Below are 23,303 nucleotides of genomic sequence, written 5' to 3'. Positions count from 1 at the left end.
CTCACGTCACCTGCTCTGATGCCCAGGATTGCACTTGCATCACCTGCTCTGACACCCAAAACAACATTAAACTCCTGTTCTGACTCTCAGTTCGGGCTCAGCGGCGTTCAGGCTACCTGTCAGCCAGGGCAGGCGGGACCTAGCTCCCGTACAGGCAGACAAGCAAAGCTATCGTGATACCTCCACCAAAACAAAAACTCATAGTCCCTAGCAATCTGTATTCCCAGGCAGGCTCCAAAGCTGTCTGAAAGGAGCGGGTAGAAGATGATACCCTAAAGAACAAACACCGGTGTTTGTCCAACACTACCTAACCTGAAAAGGACGGAGGAGAAACCCTGCAGCCACGGAGTATTTGCACAGGCTCCGTGCCAATGATCCCGGGCTGGGAAAGCTCCTGAGCAGGCTGTTACAGCCACAATCCGGCCCTGACCCTACCAGGGAAATCACAACCGATACTAGCAGGGCCAGACTCTGCACTTTCCCCTCCGACTGTCTCCCAGCACAGCACAAGCAGCCGGGCAGCTGGCCCTATACCACCCCGAGCCCCGGCCCAGGAGCCGGCAGCACGGCAGGAGCACAGTGTAGGATGACAAGTCGCCAAATATCACACGGACTTCCACTGCTTGTTTTGCTTCTGCTTTTAATTAAAGCCAGACTCGTTGGGATAAGTCGGCCACGGTGTGGGGTTCCCTCACTTTGTCCGCTTGCAAGCGGCTGCCTTGAGGTTTTTCAGAAGTGCAACCCATGAATTGGGGAATCTCTTTCATTGATCCATGGATGACGGATCTCCAGCCATTCTCAAAACCCGGCTACCCCATTCTCCTAAAATACTCCAAGTTGAGTCACTGGACATAACAGCGCAACAGGCATTGACTTTTGGATGAGATTAACCATGCCGTAGAGATGCCATTTCTCCATGGGCTGTAGAGATAGCCCAGGAGGGAAGTGTTCATGTTTGGTCAGATGCTTGGCTGGACGCTAGCGCTCAGATCTCATGATGTACCCAACACCACGGGGCTGTGAACTTGATGGAGTCTTGAAACTACTGTAAGACAGGCAGTTTGGAGAGGGGGGGGAATTGCTGACATCTCTCCTAAATCTTACTCGGCATTGTTATTTTGGACAGACAGACTCTAAGGCTGGTTTGGGACAGGGAAAGGAGAGAGGAGCATGAGTCGGACTCTTGAGCTGACTCCATTAATAGATGAAAACAAATCCATAAGATTTATAGGAATTCCTCATGAGGTAATGCCTTAGGAGAAGTTAAGGGATTAATGAGGTGTCGAGATTTTGTTCTTGTTCTTCCCTTATTTTTTTCTGACTCAGGCGGGCCTCCTGTTTGTTATTTCTGACTCACATTCCTCTCCAGGTTCAGTGTTTAAAGGCCCCCCCCCCCGCTCCCCCTCATTCGGGAGTGTGTGTAAATATTTACAAACCTTTGAAAGCCTCTACCGAAGCCGAAGTCTGCAACCACACTGAGCGTGTTTGCCTAATGCCGAACCAAAGGCGTTGTTATTGCCCCTGCGAGCCGGGGCCCCTCCGCCAGGAAACCTCCGAATGACTCCTCATAAATGTATTAGTAAATGCATTAAATATTCGGAGCAAAGGTTCAAATATAGGCATGTTGACATTAGAAGAGGGGAGGGTATTTGACAACCTTACTCAGCTTTACCGGTGGACGGAAAGGTTGTTGCCCGAAGGTTCACCTAGGGAGGATGGGGAGTCGGCCGAAGCACAGTGACGGATCTGCAGTGCATCCGTGCCACCTCGTGCTGAGGGCTCATTAAAATGGCCAAGAGAAGGAATACGGGTCCGCTCTGACTCCAGTTCACTGTTGAGGACATTCGCTCCCCAAATGTGCAAAGCACCCGACAGTCAAATTTATCCCGTTCAAAGAGAGAGCAAAACTCTTCTCCCTGCTGTACTGGGACATGGGAATCTCCCTTTCCTTGCACCCACTCCTATGGTTTGAAAAAAAAAGTGAATCTACTAGGATATATAACTTTTCATAGCTGTCCCCATCCCACCCGGCCTGAAATAAAGAAAGGAAAAAAATAACATCTTATTAAAAAATCCCCAAGCTTCCCTCAGTTTTGGATAAAGGAACAAGGACATTCTGGATGGATGGGTTGAATAGCCAAAACAAAGCTTTTGACCCCATCCTGAACCTAAATGGGCTTCTAGATAACTTTCCTGACGATGCCACTAACCAGAGATTTTGTTTTCTGTTTTAAAGTGTAGGCCTGGGTGAATTATCTTTATTTTTCTTTAAACAAGCTGAAACAGAGGTAGTTTCTCAGCTGTATCTATACACACAAAAAGCAGGCAGGGAAAGACAAAGGAGCCCAAAGACCAGAGTTTACCCACAGAAGCTGCCCCTGAGCATCTGCTTTCAGAGCCCGCGGCTGCGATCTCACCAGGCACCCCACTGATGGGTTAAGTTCAATCTCACTTGTTTTGGGCTGGGTCCAGCAGGATTCCAGCAACTCAGAGAAATGCCCTCCTCCCGAGCCTCGGAGAGAAAATTACAAAGGCAGGCGATTGCATCTTAACACAACACCGTAACCTCTAGAAGCACTTGGAAGGCCAGTGAAAAACGATGCTTCGGCCGTAATCCCAGCCCAGGTCCTGGCTCAGGAACAGGTTTTCACATTGTCACAGTGCTTTTTCCTTCTTTATGCAAGAAGGGAGGAGGTCAGCCCTGCTGACTGGACAAATCCCGCTCAATATGCCTGTCCAAAATCTCCCCTTTCCAGCCCTCATTTGCAGAAACACTGCGGTACATCGTACAGCCTCATCATTGGGGGTGTCTCCTCAGCAGAAACGGTGAAGGACATCTCAGCGCTTCTAAGAGTCTTCCCCCAGATGGAGAGGCTAAGCCATCTCACAGTTACCTCCTGGGGGATTTTCATTTTAAAAGCCATGGGGAGATGTCACACTTAATTTCATTGTGGATCCCGGTTCACTTCTGTCCCATCAGCAGATATAAGGATAGATTTTTTTTGGTTGCCCAGCTGGCATCTGAGAGCCAAACTGAGGCCAGCTCTGTACCGTGTCACCCACAATAATGACAGATGATGACAGGGATGAGCCAGATCTCCACTGGGACCTCACTCCATCAGTCCTATTGATAAGTGAAAGCTGCTTATGAGTACATAAGAGAAGTCATTCTGGGTCACAGCAACTGCCTGCCTGGCCCATTACTCTGCAACGGCTGTGGGAGATGCTCTGCGGGGAGGAAAACACAAATCTGGCCGCTTTCCATCCCCTCATACCCCGCCAGCACCTGGGCTGGTGTATTAGGGATGATAGAAGGTATGTTCCTGCCTAGACATCTCAGCAGCCCCCTGTGGGCATCCTGGCCGTGGGGTTTGTCTCATCCCCTTGTGACCTCAGGGAAACCATCTGCCTCCATGAACTCCAGCAGCCACAAGTCTCAGAAGACAGCACTGCTGTGTAAAGAAGTAATTTATTTTTTCTCTTTTAAATCAAATCTCTGTTCATTTCTTTACTGCCCCTTGCTCCGGTAATGTCAAGTCGTACAGCAGTATATAAAAGAAAGAAAGAGAAAAATAATTCAAATCCCCCAGGAGGTACGTAACACAACGGACATTGCTAAAAATACATCAAAGTGCACAGCTTCATGTAAGATTTTGAGGGCAGAATCTTAACTACTTTTAAATTGCTTTCTCATCCACAAGGAATGACTAGAGACTGACACTGAACAACTGTACGAAAGAGAGTTATCAATAGTACATGTCAGCGAGGAGACGTCAAGGGAGATCCTGGAACCAGCCTGTATTTTCATTAATGAGGAGTAGAGAGTGAGCTTAAAAATTTGTGGATAACGCTGGGGCAAAAGGAGCTGGGAGCATTTTGCAAGAGTGGATTAAAATGCAAAGTAAGCAACACACTTTGAGAAAGATCCAGATAAATGTGGGAATGTTCCCAGGAGAGTCAGAGTTCAGAAAGTAGAAAAGGATGAAGGAACTGATTTAGAGAAGTTTGTAAGAAGAGGTGTCTTCCCATCTATAAAAGATTATTGCAAAAGCGAGAGAGAAGAAATGGCCTTTATATACTGAGGAAAGAGGACAAGAAATTGCTAGTTTGGTTTCAGATTATGATTAGTTTGAATTCAGATTAAGAAAAAACATAACTCTGCGGATAGTAAAACCCTGGAACAGGTTGTTTAGGGAAACTGTTTTTAAGACCAGAGTAGACAAACATCTTCAGTAACAGCCTAAGTGGTCTCAGTTCAGTCTTGCTCCTAAAAAGATCAGGCTCTGTGGAAAGTCATTCCCAGCCCCGACATTCCCTAACCCCAACGCTGTTTTGATGCAGAGGGACTAAATACATTTAGGAGAGCTGGGTGCAATTTTTTATCCCCTGAATTCATTATCCACTGCAATTTTACTGTATGAAATTACTCTTTCCACCAATAAATTTATTATTCACAAGCCTGTTCAGGAAACTTTATGGTCAAATCTAGGTCTCTCAAAGTGGGAAGGATTCAAACTTCCCCAGGGATTAACTGAGAAAAAGCCCAAAAAAGCACAGCTGGCCCAACTACCGAAATGGGCACCGGCTACGAGCACATTGCCCTGGGAAAGTAGGCGGGAGGAACAGAAAGCTACCATTTTTCCAACTTTCACAGAATCATAGAATCATAGAATTGTTTAGGATGGAAAAGACCTTTAAGATCATCAAGTCCAACCATTAACCTAACACTGCCAAGTCCACCACTAAACCATGTCCCTAAGTGCCACCTCTACACGTATTTAAATACCTCCAGGGATGGGGACTCCACCACTGCCCTGGGCAGCCTGGTCCAGTGCTTGACAACCCTTTCAGTACAGACATTTTTCCTCGTGTCCAATCTAAACCTCCCCTGGCGCAACTTGAGGCCGTTTCCTCTCGTCCTATCGCTTGTTACTTGGGAGAAGAGACCGACCCCCACCTCGCTACAACCTCCTTTCAGGGAGTTGTAGAGAGCGATGAGGTCTCCCCTCAGCCTCCTCTTCTCCAGGCTAAACAACCCCAATTCCCTCAGCCGCTCCTCATCAGACTTGTTCTCCAGACCCCTCACCAGCCTCCTTGCCCTTCCTTGGACACGCTCCAGCACCTCAATGTCTAATTTCCTCCAGTTTAAACTTCTGGGACACTCACAGAAGAATTATTTGCTATTTGTTGTCATCATTTGTTGGATCCCATGAAAAAAGAGTGGCACACCTTATAACAGTTCCACAAATTACTAAATCGCCATACAGATTATAACCTACTCAAAGCCAAAGTTCATCATATTGCTTCTTGTGCCCTCACTGAGCGACAGAAACTAAAAGAGGCTGTAACAAAAACAAACACCAAATGCTGTTGTCTACCCATAACTACCACTCTTCCCCATCTAAATATGAGTGCTTCTGCTAAGAAATTTCATAGCCCACAGAATCACGCAATGCAAAGCATATTTTTTGGGGTGGCAGGAAACAAGTGGTATCAAGGGCTGCCATTGAACACTGAAAACCACTGTATCCTTTCTTTGCAGCACTTGATCAGCCCTGCTGTTGGGATCACCGAGATGTCAAAGAGGCACTAAAGATGCCAAAGCCTCTAAGTCTTTGCAGTCACCCCCCAGCAGCAGATGCACGCTTAGCTAACTTCATGCGTGTTCCTCTCCAAGAAAACATTCCAGCCTAAGACACCTTGGGAGACACTTAAGACTAATATTTTATATTGCAGAAAAGAACGAAGAAGTGAGCAAAGAGCAACCACCAAAGAATGGCCACATCCGTTGCCAAAGTGCGTCAGCTAAGGAGCGGTGGCTGATCAACCCAGCTTAGCTGCGGCGCAACGGTGCAGCCCGATTTCTGCAGCGTAAGAGAGCTCCTTCCCATCTTCAGCAGGGAGGAAGCAGCGTTCGCTTGGCTCCAAGACTGCTCTGGGACAGATCAGTAATAAACAGCTCAGTTATCTCCGCAAGGCTTCAGGGGCTGGAGGCTTTTGCACGCATGGCAGAATTTCCCTTTCCTTGGATTCCTTAGGGGACCTTAAACAGCCTTTGAAATACGATACATTGCAACCTACTGATAAAGAGGGTTAATACTTTTGCTTCTTTTCTCACAAAAGAGGTCTCAATTTTATAATCTGCTATTATTTATCATTTACTCGAAGCTGATAACGAATTTTTCAGGCAGGAGAAACTGAACTACCTTGTTAAAAGATGAGCTGTAGGGTGCTTTTGTCCAAGAAAGCTCTGAAACGGGAACATATACATTTTTTCCCAGTGGTTAAATCTGTTGTACTGAAAGTTGTACAATCCACTTGCTGCTCCACAGATCAGCTTCTTTAGATTTTTCTCCAGACCATTTTTTATTGTCTATGGAAGTGGGATGGTGGCATATAAGCACATGGAGTTTGGCTGGAGTCAATGAGAGCTGCGGTTGCAGCGAGCCTGTTTGCAGGAGCCTTGGACGCCGGTTGCAAAACTCAGCTCCTTAATCAGATTTTGAGCACTTCAAAGAGGCTTCAAATCTCGGGTTCAGGTTCAGCTCCCTGACTTTGAAATCTGGATACACCCCAAGCGCTTGGAGGCATGCAGATTTCCAAACCATTTCTAATTTCAACAAACTAAGAAAGGCCAAAGTGTCTTAGGAAACATTTCAGGCTTGTTCCGAAGAAGGCTTTGAAATCCTTTCAGCAAAGAGCTCTGAAAGGCTTTCGAGTAACCGGGTGCACGTTTTCCGAGTGGATTTTCACGCGGTTCCACTACAAGGTAACTTAATTCCCTTTCCTGCCTGAAAAATACACAATAAGTCCGCATAATGCGAGGGATAATTAGCGAGATGGAAGCCACCGATTAGATTATCCCTTCCACCCACCTGCCAGTGCAGGATTGTTCCCTGCAGCATACACTGAAACCCAATACGTCCAAGGTGTTGCAACTGAGCCATCAACCTCTGTCCTGCTTCCAGCGTGCTCTGAGCGAGCACCGGACCTGGGGGAGCAGAAGGCGGGAAAAGACTTTTTCTCCATATGATGCAAAACTACTCATTTTTCGTAATGAAAATGCAGCACTCTGAATTTTTTTAATCCAGTAAGACGAAAAGGGGATGTTAATGGGGTCCTCTCTTCTCTGCACCCCTTTGGAGGCAGAAAGCGGGACTGGAAAGCTGCTGAAGCTGCCCAGATCAAGATCTTCTGGAGCGTGGTGAGAGGGGTCTGCACTGTAACATCCCCTGGGCTGATCCCTGCACCCATGTTCGTGGCCAGAAAAGGGCCAAAGAGGGAATAGGCAGGTGGTGGAAGAAGAGAAGAGAAGAAATGAACTGAGGGACCACCACGAAAAATCCCTTTTTGATTGCATTTGCCATAAAAGACCTTAAAAATTAGCCTAGTAGGAAACAGCGGGATCTCTCCCCAGAAAATTTTGATGTGCACAAGGATAAAATGTTAAGATGCCTCCGGGACTTGACTTATAAAATAAAAACCTGTTTGGGCTATTTCCATGCGAGTGTTTTTACATCTTTGCGGAGTAAGCTTTAAACACATTTTTCCCTGCCCTCTCTAACAGCATCCCTTTTGTGTCCCTTCTCCCTCATCCCTGTCATTAGCCGCTATCTCTGCAGCCCCAGGGCCGGCTGGAACAGAGCCACCGCGTTTAAAACACATTTAGATGTCCTCTCCGTGAGAGAAAAATTGAGAAGGGAAAAAAGCATCCACGGGAGGAGGAGGTTAGGGAAGCTCCCCTCCTTTTCCCCGCTCCCCCCAGGAAGAACGGACCGATCTGCAAGCACATTGTGCGCATTTTACACTTATTTCCTCTGCTAATTTAATACAGAAAAGGGGCTGCTATGGCTTGTGTTACACGTGCCAATTTTGAGACACCAGGCATCTTCTCAAGAGCTGGCAGATGGATTGCGATGAAAATGAGTGTCACTACGCATGACCTTAAAAGCTGGCCTGAGAGATGCCTGCAGCTCAACACGGGACTATCTCGCCCTCCTCCCCTCCCACGGCCATCACCGTCTTGTACATCTGAGAATAAGTAGTATTTCTTGACAGGTTCCTTTTGAAAGTCATCCCGTCCTGGCTTAGTATCTGGGTGCTCTAAATCCTCACTCAATCTCACTTCCCATGGACCCTCGCCTGGCAGGCTCACAATCACTGTTGTCGCCCAGCTCGGGATAAAGGGACGCCTGCAATACACATTTTCCTGTCCTCAGAAGAAAAAAAAAAAAATCATTCAAGGCCTTGACACATTTTTCATCCTTAGCTGGGATACAAAGGCAAAATCTGCTGTAAAATGAAATTAGATGAAGAAGAAGTCACGCCTCCCTCCCCCTTAAAAGGATTTCAGCACATGGAAAATGTTTTACTTGGCAAATCTGTAATGAATTCAGTCTGGTTTTGACACAACCTGTTGACTTCACACAATTCCTATAAAACTAATTTCCAAATAACCTCTACAATTTTTTCGTTGCAAAACAAAATGACACAACAAAGAGGTCTTTTTCAAGACACCAATTTGTCAAAATCCATACAAATCCACAAAACCATCGCTTCCACTCAAATGACATTTTCCCTCAGAAACCAGTTTCAACGCATGCTTTTTCCCTACAATCCTCAGTGACCCATAAACATCTTCACTTGCTAATTACTGCTCCACCGCTGGGCCGGCGATGAACATCAGCCTGGTGTTCCCAGCACAGAGCTGCCAGATAAACACTGTTGTAGAGCAGTCCAACCATTGGTTTTGGTCCTAATGGAGGATACAAAACTGTAACTGCCGCAAAACCTCAGAGGACAAAAAGGACACACTTGTCTCACTCAACTGTCCTCATCTCCTGATCAGCTCCACCGGATAAATGCTCATATATTGTCTACAGAGTTGTGGTTCCAGATTAAATGGCCGTTGCCAAAGGATATCTTCTGAAGTCCCCTCACCAAATACTTTGTATGAATCAAAGGTATCCAAAGAGTATCTTTTCTGCATTTGGGTCATCTACTTCATTTCCATTACAGCAAAACCTTCTCTCCATTGAACCAAAGAGGTCCAAATACCACTATGTCCAACAAGAGTTAAAATGAAGACACCCCACAAAAGGGCAGGCGCATGCTCCTTGCAGCTTGACTGTCTGAGTCTCCACCACAAAGTAACACAAAGAGCAAAGAAGAATTATGAGAACTTTCTGAAGAAAGCCAAGCCAGCAGACAGCAACTGAGGCAGCTTGAAATCCAGCCATTGCAGCCACCTACCAAAAAAATCTGGAAATTCTGCAAAATCCTGGAAATACACAATTATTTGGCTGTCGAAGGGTCTGCTGCCCACCTGGAGATGCTCAGACTGCTGAAACGTGGAATTGGTTTGTCTTGGAGGGAATTAAACAGATCCTGGGAAGAGACAGGCACGTCTGCTGCCTGTGAAAGGGACAGCACTATCCCCAGCGGAGGTTGGGCATGATGACCTTAAATCACTAATATTTATGGGATAAAGAAATTTCTCTGCACAGACATGAGCAATACAAACACACCTGGATTTTTAAAATGCAGTGGAAGAAAAATCCTAAAAATTCACCTTTGCAGTTTACAGGGCTTTTTTAAGGCTGCCTGGGAGCACTGGTCCTAATGGGGTTAACACTTGCCTACTTAGAGGAGCCTTAAAGTAGAGTAACAACTCATCACATCAGCAATGACTGCAAGAAATGACGTAGAGAGACTCAACACAGTAAAAACCAGCTGCCGGATCATTACAAGTTTCCGCAGAGGTGAGCCGCTTAGGGGATTTCAAAAGGTATCTTGTGCCTGCCTGTATAACGCAAAGGGTGTCTGCAGCCTTGTCTTGGCCACAGCCACCACTAATAGGCTTGGGCATCTGTAGACCACACCGTATGTTAGAGATGTCCTTTACCTGCGTGCATGTGCTACCTCCCCAGTTATTTGCCTCTTATTCATACGTGTTCCCCTCTCCCCCTTCCTTCTTTGGGGCTCAGAGCTTAGTCAGTCACCCGCTGCAGAAACCCTCACCTGTCCTGGGTCCCGTGCGACCCCACTTTCTCGTTCTTCATGCAGAAATCGGGCGAGCTCTGCAGGTAAATCAGCTCCGTCTCTTTAACCGGCCTGATATCAATATCCTTTGGCACGAGGTATTTGCGTGTGCCCATGGGCCGGTGAACGACCTTGGTGGCTGATAAATACTTGTTTTTGAGGTCCAATGCAATGTCTCGCAGCTCTTGAAGGCCTTTCCAACAGGTCTTGATAGAGCATGACCCAGAAACTCCATGGCACTTACATTTCATTTCAAGAGAGGCTTTCAAGACCTGCGAAAAGGAATGCAGGAGTTAGGACATGCCCTTCTCTTACCTCCAAACAACCCACAAGCTTGCTAAAGAAGGCACTTTCTTAGCAGGGACTGCTGTAGGAAAGGACTGCTGCTCTGATTTCTGCACAGTCACTCTAGAGTAGCTACTGTGCAAAGGGAATGAGATCCCACAGCTCCTTGGTGATCACGATCAGCCCAGGATTACATTCACCAAGGCACCTTTGCGGCCAGCAGACAGAAGAGTATTTTGAATTTTGATCAGATATCTACATAGGGCTGCGTTTCCACCCTCTAAATTCCTAAGGAGCTGAAAATCAAAGCAATCCGTAAATAGGTAATTAACATCCATTTCTGCCTCCAGCAGCTTTGGGCAACAGAGATGTCAAGGCTCCGATGAATTCAGAGCACCCTCACCCTGCCTTTCTGCTGGCCATGGGGCCAAAATAGCCTTTTACTTTGGTTCTGCACTACTCTCATTTCTGTAGGACATGGCAGGACGCTGCCAGGAAGGGGTGAATGCACCAGCCATGGCAACGCTATGTCCCAAACAAAAATGTGCCCATTGCAATTAAAACAAAAACTCAAGACATTACGAAAATAAAAAAAAAAAAACAGATAGAGTGGGAACGGTAGAGAAAAACACCCAGGGGAGGCAAGTTCGGCATGGTTGTGCTCTGCAAAGGTGAGTTCAGCCTGTGGCTGCACAGTCAGCTGCCAATGAGCTCAACAGGCTCCAAGTTTTATCCGCTCCAACCCCCAAGCACAGGCAGCCCTTGGAAGGACTAAGCTGTGCGGTAGGACCAGCCTAGGGAACCGCTGCAGCCCCAGAGATGGGGGCAGGGGTCAGCTTTACAGTCCCCCACCCATTTCTCCAGCTGCATGGAGGGCTGCGATGGGGTTTTGCACCTCGGTGCACACCAAGCACTGCGCATGGTTAGCATTATCCCTCCACTAGACGCAAGCTGTTAAAAGCGGCTTCTGCCAGATACGGGAATAATCGCTAGCGAAGCAGTTTGAAAAGGAAAAATCAGCCCTCCTGGCTGCAGGGGTGGCTGGGAGGCAGCTGCTGCTGGATGTGTCTGGCAGATGATAATCCTCCACACTTACACGGCACTTCGCCTGTGCAACGCCCTTGGCAGAGCACGACGGGACCCATCCCCACCACACCTGCTGGGGTAAGCAAGCCAGAGCCATCCTTGGCTGTGGAAAGGGTGGCAATGAGACATCCCACCCACGGTTATATAGGGCTGATAATAGCATTCAGGACCTCCTGAGTCCCAGCGTTGAGTTATATAGCCACAGTCTTCAGCAGGCCAAAGGAGTTCAGAGCAATCTGGGAGAAACCTGCTCCTTTTGCTAGCTGATAGAGACACTGAACCTCACAGAGCGACCGACCACTACAGAGGATTGTACAATTACAATAACTCTCGTGGATTTGTTACCTGTCTCCCTACTTCACTGTTGTGCAGATGCATCAGTTTATTGGCTTGTGATCCTGATTTTTTCATCTTCATGGGAGCATCTGAAAATTTGGACCCCATGATAAGACCATAGTTGAGGTTGTCTGCACATCCTCCCCATCGATACCCAGGTCCAGGTGTCTCACCTGGGATGGGACCACAGGAACAGCCAGGGAGGTCCCCGGTGGTGCAGGCTCTGGCAATGGTGTGGCTGATGGCAGCAGCAGAAAGGGCATACACAAATGCTGACTCCCTTGTGCCTGGAAGAGACAAGAACTCCAGCTCAGCCTCCTGGGACAGCTAAACCTTCCCCAAAAAGAGACTCACACAATCTGTGCCCACAGAGCAGCAAACACACCAACTCACTGCAGCTGAGACCTCCCATGGCATCACCAGCTTGGAACACATCTCCTAAGTGAGCTCTTCAACACGAGGCAACATCCCAGCAGGGCAAGGAGGCACATGGACTTATGCAACTTGTCCATCGTGGTGTGATCCGCTCTTGGAGCATGTGAAGAAGTCCCCCCCATGGACTCTCCTGCCTCCTTTTGACCCCGTGCTGGATGCTGCTTGCTGGCAGGTCATGGAGCTGGCATGCATGGAGCTGGCGGAGGTGGTGGGAGGCCACAGAGCTGCGGCATGAGCGTGCAAGGATGCTCTGACCCATGAAAGCTGACTGTGCAGCCTCACGCGTAGCGTGTGCTGCTTGACAAGTCTGCATGCCCTGAACAGCAGCTCCATGGCTGTGAGCAAGTGCACCATGACTCCTAATGAGACGAGCAGACCAGACTGGTGGCATGCTTTGTCAGAGCTGTGGGAGACCAGGTCCTGGACTCGAGAGCTCCTGGGCATGACTGGCACCATAACGATGAACATGGTCTCAGAGAACATGACAACTAGGCTATGTAATCCCTCCACGTTCCCCCTGGTAGCAAGACCCTTCCCAGCCCCAGCTCGCATACACACACACTGGCTGACTCTACTCACTCATGTCCCCGGCTGAGCCAGCAGTGCTGTTTACCTCTCTCTAAGTCCAGCAGGTAGTTAGGAGCCAGTTCAATGGAAGAGCAGTTCCACCGCATGTCTGAGAAAGTTTTACGGCAGGTCTTTATCACTTCCCGTGCCGCCTGGATGATGGTCTGCATTAGCTCCAGGTTGCTGCGGCACAGCTGCACCTGGGAAACCACCAAGCCTTCGAGCTGCTTGCAGTGCTGGGTTTGATTCAGGGCCAAAGCCGAAGGAGTCTTGGACAGAGCTCTGAGGAGACAAGCACATGCAAAAAGGCATTAAAACCCACAAAAAAGTTAACCTTCAGGTCAATATTAATTTCTCCACTACCTCCAGTCCAGTGAATGCTTTGGCCTGTGTTCTTCTGACTTAATTTTAGCTACCTGTCAATAGGTGCTTAGTTTAAGCTGGTGAGAAAGATGGGCGACTATGAAGAGTGATTTATCTCATCTAAAGTAGGTGTTTAAGGTAGGTGGGAAGAAACACCCTCTAGAAGTGCGCATTTCTCTCCATCATCTAGGGGAGCCTGGACAAAGCTCCTGGGGCATATGCCAAGTTGACTGAATGTGTAAATCCTTATGGGAAGGTTTTTTGCTGAAGAATGAAGAGGAGGGACCTCCCAACAGAGTGAAAAATGACCCATCAGTTCCACGATAACAGAAAGCTGGATCTTCCAAGACTGTGGTATTCAGAAAAAAAAAAAGTGAAGTTGGTGTTATCAGTGTTTTGCATTCAGCATCTGTCTCACACACTCTCCAAGGATTATGCTAAATGTCATGTAATTAATTATGGAGAAAATCCCCTGCAAGGCCTAGGGAAAAGCCACCAAGTTTGCAAAACAGATGCTTTCCCTTAGAGTTAATGCCAAGGGCCTCCACCAATTCCATCACTGTTGCACGTAGATAAGTCTGTTTCTCTAGTCTCCAAAAACGTAGCGCAGAAGCACGATGAGAGCATGTGCAGAGAGAGTACCATGGTCAAAACTGGGAAGGGATCCACTAGCACCAGCACTTATGTTACCATGGAAGAAACCAACAACACCCTGAAGACCCCATTGGTTCTTCTAGTGTGCAATTTCCAATGTTTCCAGGTAAAAAAGCAAAAAGCAAATGCTGCCATGCATCGTACCGAGCTGTGCTCTTCTTCCCCAAGCACCCACAGCGATCAGCAGAAGCCTGGTGTGTAACTCTCTTTGTATCTTTATGACCTGCTTAGGGTAGTCATAAATGTTATTCATTCCCATAAAACAACTTTCTAGCTGGCTGCATCAGTAACTGGCATCTGATCCTGGCAACACAACTGCCTTAACACATATTTCCTTCTCTCCTTGTTAAATGTGTTGCCTTTCAGTTTCATCCTAAGCCATCTTGGTTAGTTTGGCTTATTAGCAGACACATTTCTGGGTGCATTTCACTTTATTACTGTAACATCCACATCCTTCAGAAGTTAAATGAGATGGAAACGGAGCTAAAATTGAGCTCTAACCAAGATCAGGGGTATTAGCTCTGATCTCGGTTTTCAGGAAAACACATCCATGTTCCACCGGCTCCCTCAAGGTTGGCTTGAACCAGCTGCTGTGTATGTTGGAGCTCTCTCTGGGCTGCGCATAACTGCTAACCCCAACCGCTCTTCCAGCAGGGAAAAGCTACGATCCTTGCTAGGGCTGAGTAGGTCTGCACTGACAAATTCCCAGGCGGCTGGAGTTTGGCATTTCTGGCGCTAGATAATCAGGGGCAAACTTGGAAGGGAAACCACCACTCTGCTAGCTATGTAAATATATACATCATACACATATTTTAAAGAGGTCCATTAAATATACAGCAAACAGAAGTTCTGGCCGGTGAATTTCAAGGGAAAGGAAAAAGTCGAGTATTTAATTGTCAGAAATTCTGCCCTGTGGTTCATCTCGGTCCCTTGCACGCTGTTGCTCATGCAACGCTCCCTGTCTGGAGAGGAGCACCTCCAGAAGGCAACTCATCCTGCCTTAGATGTGAATCAGTGCTGGACCTGAGCTGGTGGAGACAAAACCTGTTGGTGATATTCTGGGTGCGCACGTATCTCAGATATATCACGTCCTTGAAGGTAGAGGCGTGAGTCTTGGGACAGTACGAATGTCACCTGGCTGCAAACCTCTACAGTGTGGACATCATGGTAGTCCTTCAGGGTCCTTCTTCAGCCCATGCAAAGAAAAAGCCACATCTAGGGAGTAATTAGCCTGATGTGCTTTTAAGATCTACGGTAGGATAAGATGTGCTCATTTTCTGCTCTGGCTATAGAGGGAACCCAGGTACCGAGCTCGGATGCAGACATCTGGACTGTATAAGCACAGTGCTGGGTGAGATGAGTCCAACCCCTAGCACTTGGCACCAGAAACCTGTGAAAACTTATCCCAGAAAGCCTATCAGCAACTCTCAGGAATGGGCTGAAATGCAAGTCAGGCAAGAGGCCAAAGCAGCTCGTCGTTAATAGAGTAAAAATGATAAATACTCCAGCACAGTACGTCCCAGCAGCGAAATAAGCAGGCAGGGCGAGGCAGATGAAATGAGAGAGCTTCACAGCCTGAGCTTCAGGCAAACGAGGAATGCTCCAGGTCTCTGAGAGATACGGTACTATGGAGCACCAGCTCAGTTTTCTAATCAGAGGTGCCAAGTGATGCTTGAGAGGTCTTGGGATGTTTCACCTGGCCCTCCAGAAGGATGCATACATCTCCTAGGTCCTGCACCACATTCTCTAATCCTGTATAGAGGCCTTTGGCATCTTTAAAGGACCTGGAAGCTTACATTGAGGCACCTGCAACCATTACAGACGAGTCAGGAGCAGCAGAAATAACCACCTACAAGTTGGGATGAGAGCTGAGTTCAGACTCAAACTCATCCCCATTGTGAAAAAAGGGGATGTGATACAACGAGATCGTGTTATTACAGACGGCCTGAAATGATCACCATTAGAGAAGCAGATTTATAATGCAACAAGAAAGAAATCTGCTTTGTGGAAGAGGGAAAAGTATCTGCCAGACAGTCAAGAGAGGAAGGACCGTGGCCCCATTGGGGAGAACTCAGTAAATGGCAGCAATGGCTGTTTCTCATCGAATGAGCCGAGTTCCAGGGAGCCCGCCAAGAATAAAAATGCAAGACGCAGGAAGGTGTTTTCTGAACATCTCCCAGGCCTGAACTTCATGCCTTTGCTTGTGAGAACCTATAATTGGAAACATCTCCAAGCGTCGGGAGGAAAAAGTAAAGGGTAATGGAGATGGAAAAGAAAACTCACAGTTACTGGAGTCGCTTGCCGAGACCGAAAAGTGCATTTATAAATCACAGATCAGGAATGTGAGAGGCCTATTAGGTCATCTAGTCCATGCCCTGACAGCCCAGGTTTGCTCAGTTGCTGTCCTACATTCAGAAATGTCTTCTCCACCCCATGTCGCTTTAAACCTGTGGAAAGGCACCAACCCTCCCTGCTCCCTAAATTCCGGCAGCACCAGGGAGGGATGCCCACCGCCTGCAAAGGACATTGCTGGGGAACAAAGTCCATTCGTGGGGCAGTGGGAAGGAAATCACCTTCCCCCAGAAAAGTCTTGTCCACGGTGGGATTTGGTGGTGGGTCTCTATCCCATCTCCACCCAGTCTCCGTTGACCACCAGCACTGGGAAGGGAAACGGCCAGCCTGAATAAAGCAGCCCTCAGGGAAGAACAACCTTTAGTCCTCAATCTGGTAAAAAAAATCCCTGATAGACATCTTTCTTTGGACTCACATCCTTCATCCAAGAAGCAGCATGTGGGGATTTTACCTGCTGCCATCCCATAAATGCTGCTTTTTCACCGTTTCCTCCTGCTAACGTCGTGCTCTCCTCCCTTGACTCTCCTGCCCCATCCTTCATTCTCCAGAAAGCTGAGGACAACTGAGGGGTGGTTGTTTTTTTTTTTTTTTTTAAATATACATATTTGACCCATCCCTTTAAATAAACAGGCCCCAAACTAAACATCTCCTGCTTTATATATAGCATAGCAGGGCTTTTAATTGAAGTTATGGATACTGACAGAAAACCATAAACGTAATTACAGAGGAAATATGATGCATGAATGGATCATGACTTTCGTTTACTCTTTTAATTATCTCAGGCAGTTAATAAATTCATTTGAAAACATGAATGCTCTACAGTGTTAGGTCCTTGGAGAGGTATGGGCCCATTCCTGCAGATCTGGGCTCCATGAGAAGACTATTCATAGGAGCAGCAGCTTGGGAGAAGTACCTTCAGATCTGAGCAGACATCAATGAAAGCCATACAGGGTTTGGTTTACAAGGACCACTGTGCGTAGGACACTGCTCCTGGTCAAGCCAAAAGGAGAAAAACTCCTTGAATTGAGCGGTGCAGCACTGGTGCCCTTTAAAACACCCTTTAAGGGTGGAAGGGTCTCCTCTCTTTCTGATGTGGGCGCTCTCTGGAGGGCATCTCCCCATCGTCCCTTGTGTGATATGACCCAAGAAGGTCTCACAGCGGGACTGCTGGTGCAACCACGAACTTCTGCTCCAAATTGTCTGCTTTGCTTTCTGTGAAGGCACTCTTGGTTTTATGCCTTTTCTTAAACCCCTTAATCTGCCAGGGATTTGGGTGAAACAAAAAGATTTAGACAAAATTACACGGCTGTGGAGAGTGAAGTGTGTGGTAAACTTTAATAAAAGAGAGGCAGGGACTGGGGTTATTTTTGCATTTGATCCCATTGAAGGTTTTTTATCTGCAGGAGCCTCATTTTCTCAGGTTTTCAACTGGAAGAGGCTCACAGGACTGTTACAATAACCTTGTCTAAGCTCGCGGTAGTCAGAGGCAGCCCGTGGCCCTGCCACCCGGCCCTGCATCAGTCCTGGCCTGGGGACCACAAGCACTGGGAAAGCCACCATGTCCCCTGGTAAACGCTTTCAGTGGTTCTGCAAAGCCTTTTCAAAACAGAGAAGTGGGATTTATATAGCAAAAAAGAAAAAATAAAAGAAAGAAAGAGGAGGAAGAGGGAGAGGAGTTGGGGGGGAAAAAACCCAACCCTGAAGTAAAAGCTTAAAATAAGAGCTGCTTTCAGATACGGTGCCAAATCCAGTGCTGGCAGTAGCGGGCACAAGGCCATTGACTTCCAGCCCGAGCTCGACTGAAGTCGATGCCAGCGGCGAGTTGGCTCACCGAGCGCCGAGGAAGGCCGTGGGGCTTTGTCAAGTTTTCCCGAGCTGCCTACGGAGCGAAGAGCAAACTTCAAAGCCTTTGTGTCCCCCCCCTCTCCTCGCCCACAGCCCGCTCCACTCCCTCCATCCCTGTCCTGCAGTCCTTTCACGGCAGCTCATCTAGCAGCCCCCTTGCCAGGCAGACGGTCTCCTCGCAGGCGCCCGTGCCCCCATGTCCCACCTCCCCCCCGGCTGGAGGAGAGAAGCAGGAGCTGCTGGGAAGCAGAAAATCTTTCCATTTTCTCCCCTGCTTTCTGCTGGCTGCAGAAAGGCTGCGGTGCTGCTCGAGGTCGGTGAGCTGGGGGACATCCCGCGTTCACCAAAATGCACGGTTGAGCCACCTTTTGCTCCTGAAGGGCTGTGATTTAACCGTGGGAATTGTGCAGCAAAGCTGACCTCGTAGCTGGGAACGGTGCTCAGCTAGGAAAGGCTCCAGAGGGCACGGGGCATGTCCAGACCACCACAACAAGGACAGGCAGGGACTTCCCAAAGTGACCAAGCTCCATCTAAAAATGATGGAATTCCTAATACCACCACTTGCTGTCATGGGCTGATCCTGCAAGCCACGCAAAGAAAACACTTGCTGCATTTGGCTCCTTTACAACCACCCTTTGCGTTGAAGGTGACACTCAACACAGAGGGACAGTGCAACCTGTGTCTTGGCGCCTAGGCAGAGGAGATGCCAACTCCCGAGGAGGCAGAAGTGCCTCGAAAGCCACTCTGTGCCTGGACAACCCAACATCTGCAGACCTCTGCGTCATGCACATCTGGCCGCAGCTCCCTCTAGTGCCCATCTATTTTTCAGCTCTACCCAAACGAATTGCTTCAGCAACCTGCTTGGCCAAACCCAAGCCCTCCTAGGAAAGCTAAAGGGGGTGCAAAAGGAGGCGGGTAAGGCGATGGAGTTCCTACACGCATTGGCCCTAAGACGTCTCCCACTGAAACCGATGGCTGCCTCATCTCCCCAGCCGCTGTAACGCAAAACAAGCACTGAGGACCACAAAGCGATGCAAAAACCCCCTGCTCTAAGGATGGGAAAGTGTTTGCAAAAAGCAACGTGCAAAAGTAAGACTCAGGGGCTCATAGGCATTGAAGGGAAAGGCTGCCTCTCCACGACAGCCCTGATCCTGCAAAGATCTGTCCGTACCCTGACTTTGCACCTGAGCAGCTCCCTGGAGCTCGGATGGAAGAGGCCAAAATATGAAGTTTCTCCAGCAGCAAGAGGAGGTTTATGAGATGCTGACCATTCACGCACCACGCTGGATGCTCGGCGGCGCACGCCTCTATGACAGGGAAGGGCACGGTGCCGATTTACAACAGCTGGTGATCTGGACCACAGAACTCATAAAAATAAGCCAAATAAAATAAAACAAATAGCTCCCTTTTACATTCTCCCCACTTTTACTAATTTACAGGGGATATTCGCGTTACAGGGAAGTCCTAAATGGCTGAAATGTGTGTTTTTCTTCTCCCCCTCCCCCTGCAATTACATCACGCTCTGAATCAAAATTGAATTTCCTATCGCCTTCCATGTCAGTCGCTCCCTGTTCCTCAGGCTTGCAAACCCAGCCCGCCAGGCTGGCAAAACCCACCTCCTTATCTTTCCCCTCCCAAATACTCTTCGACGCTCGCCTCTGGCACCACGCCTACAACAACGGCGCAGCGAGCAGACCGCTGAGACAAGCCCACGACCGAAAACATCTCGTAGCACTTTCCTCCCTCTTCATCGCGTCCTTTCCCCCCCACCACCATTCACGAGCACGAGAGGGAAGGGGCAGGGCTTGGTCGTACAGTGCCCAGCGCGTGAGTCCGGGGCTGGGATTGCAGCTCCGAGGTATTACTCGGCATTCGGTAGCATCGATCTCCGTTCGCCAAGAGTTTACCCACGCGACTCCCAAGGATGGTCCCCTAGCCCCAAGGATGGCAGCACCACTGCAGCGGGGAAAAGAGAGTGATGGGGAGTGTGGGGGGGGAAATTGGCCTGTGTTTCCATGGAAAAACAAGGGTGGGGAAGGGAGGAAGAACTGCAAATGAAAAAAAAAAACCAACCCCACACCATCATAATTTTGTGAAATCCCAGCTGGCAGTATCCCACTTGCGCGAAGTGCCCTGGGACAGGGAGTACAGGTCTCCGCCAGGTTTTAAACAGGTGTGAGGGGAGCCCCGCGGCGCATCTGGATGCAGTTCATGCTTCAAATGCCACTTTAATCCCAGCTTTCATCTTCCCCACTCGCTTTTCGATGGGGGGGGAGCGGGGGGGGAATACGTCTGCTGGGAAGGCGAGGAGTGGCGACAGGGTCTTTCCTCCAACTGCCTCCCCCCCACCCCATCCCCAAAAGCAACCCTCGCAGCTTAACCACTTACTGGCCGAAAGGCTGCTTTTGCCAGCAAAGCTATTAGGGACCTTGCCCTGCCCTCCAGCCTTTTTGCGTGCCTGTGGCTTGTCAACGTGCTATCAGGTTCCCTCTGAAGCTCATCTCGCCCCTGCACTTCAGAGGAACCCAGGCTCTTCGCTGGGGACTTAGCACCTTGCTTAAGCAGGACCCTAATGCCAAGCATATAAGCAAGCCCCTCCACGCAGTTATGGGTCCGTATATGAGTGCCCTACTGAATCAGGGTGCCACAAAACAGCTTTATTTCTGTGCCGCATGGAAATAAAGGCTGCAAACGAGTCCAGGCTCTGCCAGCCCATGGACGTGTTGCTAAATGTCCTGCAGAGAGGAGATGCCCACCCTGTGCAAGGTGCTGGATGTATGCAGAGCTGAGAGCCTAAACAGCCGAGGAAGCTGGCAGAAAGAAATAGCTGGCCTACGTAATTCAGCTGTGATGACTGCTACAAGGTGTAAAGCCAAGATGGTGAAGAGCAAATCAGATCCTGACTCTCCCCTACTTCCAAGGTGGTCCTTAGAGTATGGAGACAGCACATTTCAATGCCCTAAAGTAGGTGACCATTCCTCCCACCTGACCATCTGCATTTAAACACCCTACGGGGGTGCTTCTCTTTACGCACATAAAAGGTGGATGTGTGGTCTCAACCAGCTCCCTGCAGTCCACGGCATCTCCAGAGGACATCTCTTGACGTTTGTGTTGGATGTCTCTTTGGAGAGGGCGAATCCCCGTCTGGAAGGTCCTCTTTCCCATGACTGCATGCAGGACAGCGAAAACCCTGGCTCCAACAAGACATCTAACTTGAAGATGTCCAAATTTAGAAGAGCCTTTACAAAAGGTGGCATGGGGAGAGCCTCAGATGATAATGATTGGGACGGTGGAACGGGAATTAGACATAGCACAGAAGGAGGAACAAAACAGGAACCTCTTGTCTCAATTTCCCCACCTAACCCCAAGATCCTCACCTCGACACACTATACCCTACACAACAGACTCTTCCTGGCATGGCATTTTATTGTGCCTTTTCTTTTACGGAAGATGCTCATTTGAGGCTAGCCCACATCCCCTTATTTATTTTGCGCACAGCTTCAAACCCGAGTAGAAAAGACAGATCACTCATCAAGGACATGAAACCAGATGGCTGTTGGAGGGGCTTGTTTGTTTATTTTGCAGTAAGCAACTAATTGATTGCTTGCTTAAGCAAAGAAATGAGATAGTGATGTTTTCACTTTGTTTGCAGTGACATTACCTCCGAGGAAACTCGATCCAGACTTGACCACACGCCCTGGTATTTCTTCACCCTCCTTCCCCTCCCCACCCCGGCTCCCCCGCCCCCCCGCCTCATTTTTAACACCCTTCATGAAATCCAAAGGTTAAAAGGTCCACAAAAAACCCATGTTATCTGTCAAGCATCCCCTGTGGTTGGAGATTGGCGGCGTTATCTTAGCTGCCGTCCCTACTGCTCTCAGCTCCTACTCAGCACGACCAGCGGTCCCGGTGGGAGAGTTTCCCAGCGTGGCAGGAGCTAACGCTAGAAACTTCATTAAGTGGCTCATGTGAGCGTTCAAGTGTGTGCCTTTCCTTTGGTATCAATGAGGAGAAGAAAAAGCGAGCCTAAATCATGCATATTTTGGAAAGAAGATGGAGACATATTGTTAGCACAAGCCCCTAGTACACACACTTGAAATCAATGAATGCCCAGAGAAATGCAGCGTTTGCTGCTCTTTAAATGGCTTTACAGTGTGCTTCAAACAGCAGTTGCAAAAACGGGTAACAGACCAGCAATGCCTACAAAGACTTTAAAAATGCATAGAGATAGCCAGGTACTTACATCCATTTTATCCCATAGCAAATCGCCGTCTGCAGAATCAAAGACAGAAAACCAGCTAAGAAAAATCGTGGACTCGGCTTCATTTTCTCCACCGTCCCCCACTTGCCAAAGGAAATCAGCTTCTCCAAAGAAAAAAAAGGAGTCTTCCTAATTTTCTGCACGACGTATTTCCCTGCAGTTTGGGTGCTGCTCCTCCTTGGAGATGAACAACCTGAAAGGAGAGAAAGAAAGAGCGCGAGCTACGGTTAACTCTGAAGTTTAGCGAGTCGTCGCGAGAGAGAGTTCTATTATCCAAATTGCAAAGGAGTGGTTTATGAATCATGAAAAAGTTCGGATTATCCCCTCTCAGTCCCCTCCCTCGCCAAGCCTTGATACAACCTTTCGAGGCAACAGACAGACAAACCGTATGGCTTGAATTACACCCTGAGTTATGGTCTGATTGTGTGTTTCCATTTAACCCTGCACATGGCAAGACTTCATTCGCTGCTCCACTTCCACCCCCCCCCCCCCCAAAAAAGGTTTGTGTAACTGCTCGGGGGAAAAAAGAAAAAAAAAAGATAAATCTTTAGATGAGTCCAGATCTTTATCTATTCATCTCTCCCTTCCTTCTCTCCAGATTTCTTTTCTTTTTTCCCCTCCTCTTTTTCTACAGAGAAGACAAATTATAAAAGCTGCATTTCCCGACTTCACGCAGGTGCCCATGCCCTGCAGATGTTTCGGTCTGATCTGTTACAACAAATGTGTTTTGCTCTTTCCCTTCTGCTTTCCTTCTCACCTCATTAACTCTGCCTCTCACTTCTTCCAAGTCCTCGGGCACCTGGAGCTCACAGAAAGGGCTGCAACTTCGTAAACATAAAATCACATTTCTGTCTCCGGGGAGCAGCCAGGAGGAGATAAAAGCTCGCAGGGATTCCGCCCCCCCCCCCCCCCCTTTTTTTTTGTCGTTGTTGTTTTTCCCTTCTTCAGTCCAAACAAATAAACAAACCAGGTGCAGGACTAAAATTCTTAGAGGGGTCCTCTCTGTCTCCGGGGCACGGCTTGCTTATTTTAGCAGCGGTATTAATAGCAGTAAATGGGTTTCCCTTCAGTTATTCCC

The 23,303-nt window shown here is 48.3% G+C and overlaps 1 protein-coding gene across 3 annotated transcripts in view; it reads right to left on the bottom strand.

Moving 5' to 3' along the window:
- Nucleotides 1–23,303, bottom strand: part of WNT11 (Wnt family member 11) — a 30,696-nt gene that overhangs the window by 4,396 nt on the left and 2,997 nt on the right. For 2 of the 3 annotated variants that reach the window (XM_076328489.1, XM_076328488.1), the window contains exons 2-5: nt 22,208–22,418; nt 12,797–13,032; nt 11,758–12,035; nt 10,021–10,313 (exon numbers count right to left, since the gene is read on the bottom strand). In XM_076328489.1, coding sequence (XP_076184604.1) covers nt 10,021–10,313; nt 11,758–12,035; nt 12,797–13,032; nt 22,208–22,290 — 890 coding nt within the window. In that variant the 5' untranslated portion in view covers nt 22,291–22,418. Of the gene's footprint in view, nt 1–10,020; nt 10,314–11,757; nt 12,036–12,796; nt 13,033–22,207; nt 22,419–23,303 lie in introns of those variants that run through there. The other variant, XM_076328487.1, reaches the window with a different exon arrangement.

The sequence above is a fragment of the Aptenodytes patagonicus genome, chromosome 1, assembly GCF_965638725.1.
Source record: "Aptenodytes patagonicus chromosome 1, bAptPat1.pri.cur, whole genome shotgun sequence".
NCBI lineage: Eukaryota > Metazoa > Chordata > Aves > Sphenisciformes > Spheniscidae > Aptenodytes > Aptenodytes patagonicus.
The sequence above is the reverse complement of the archived record's forward strand: the minus strand, read 5'-3'. Positions and strand labels throughout refer to the sequence as shown.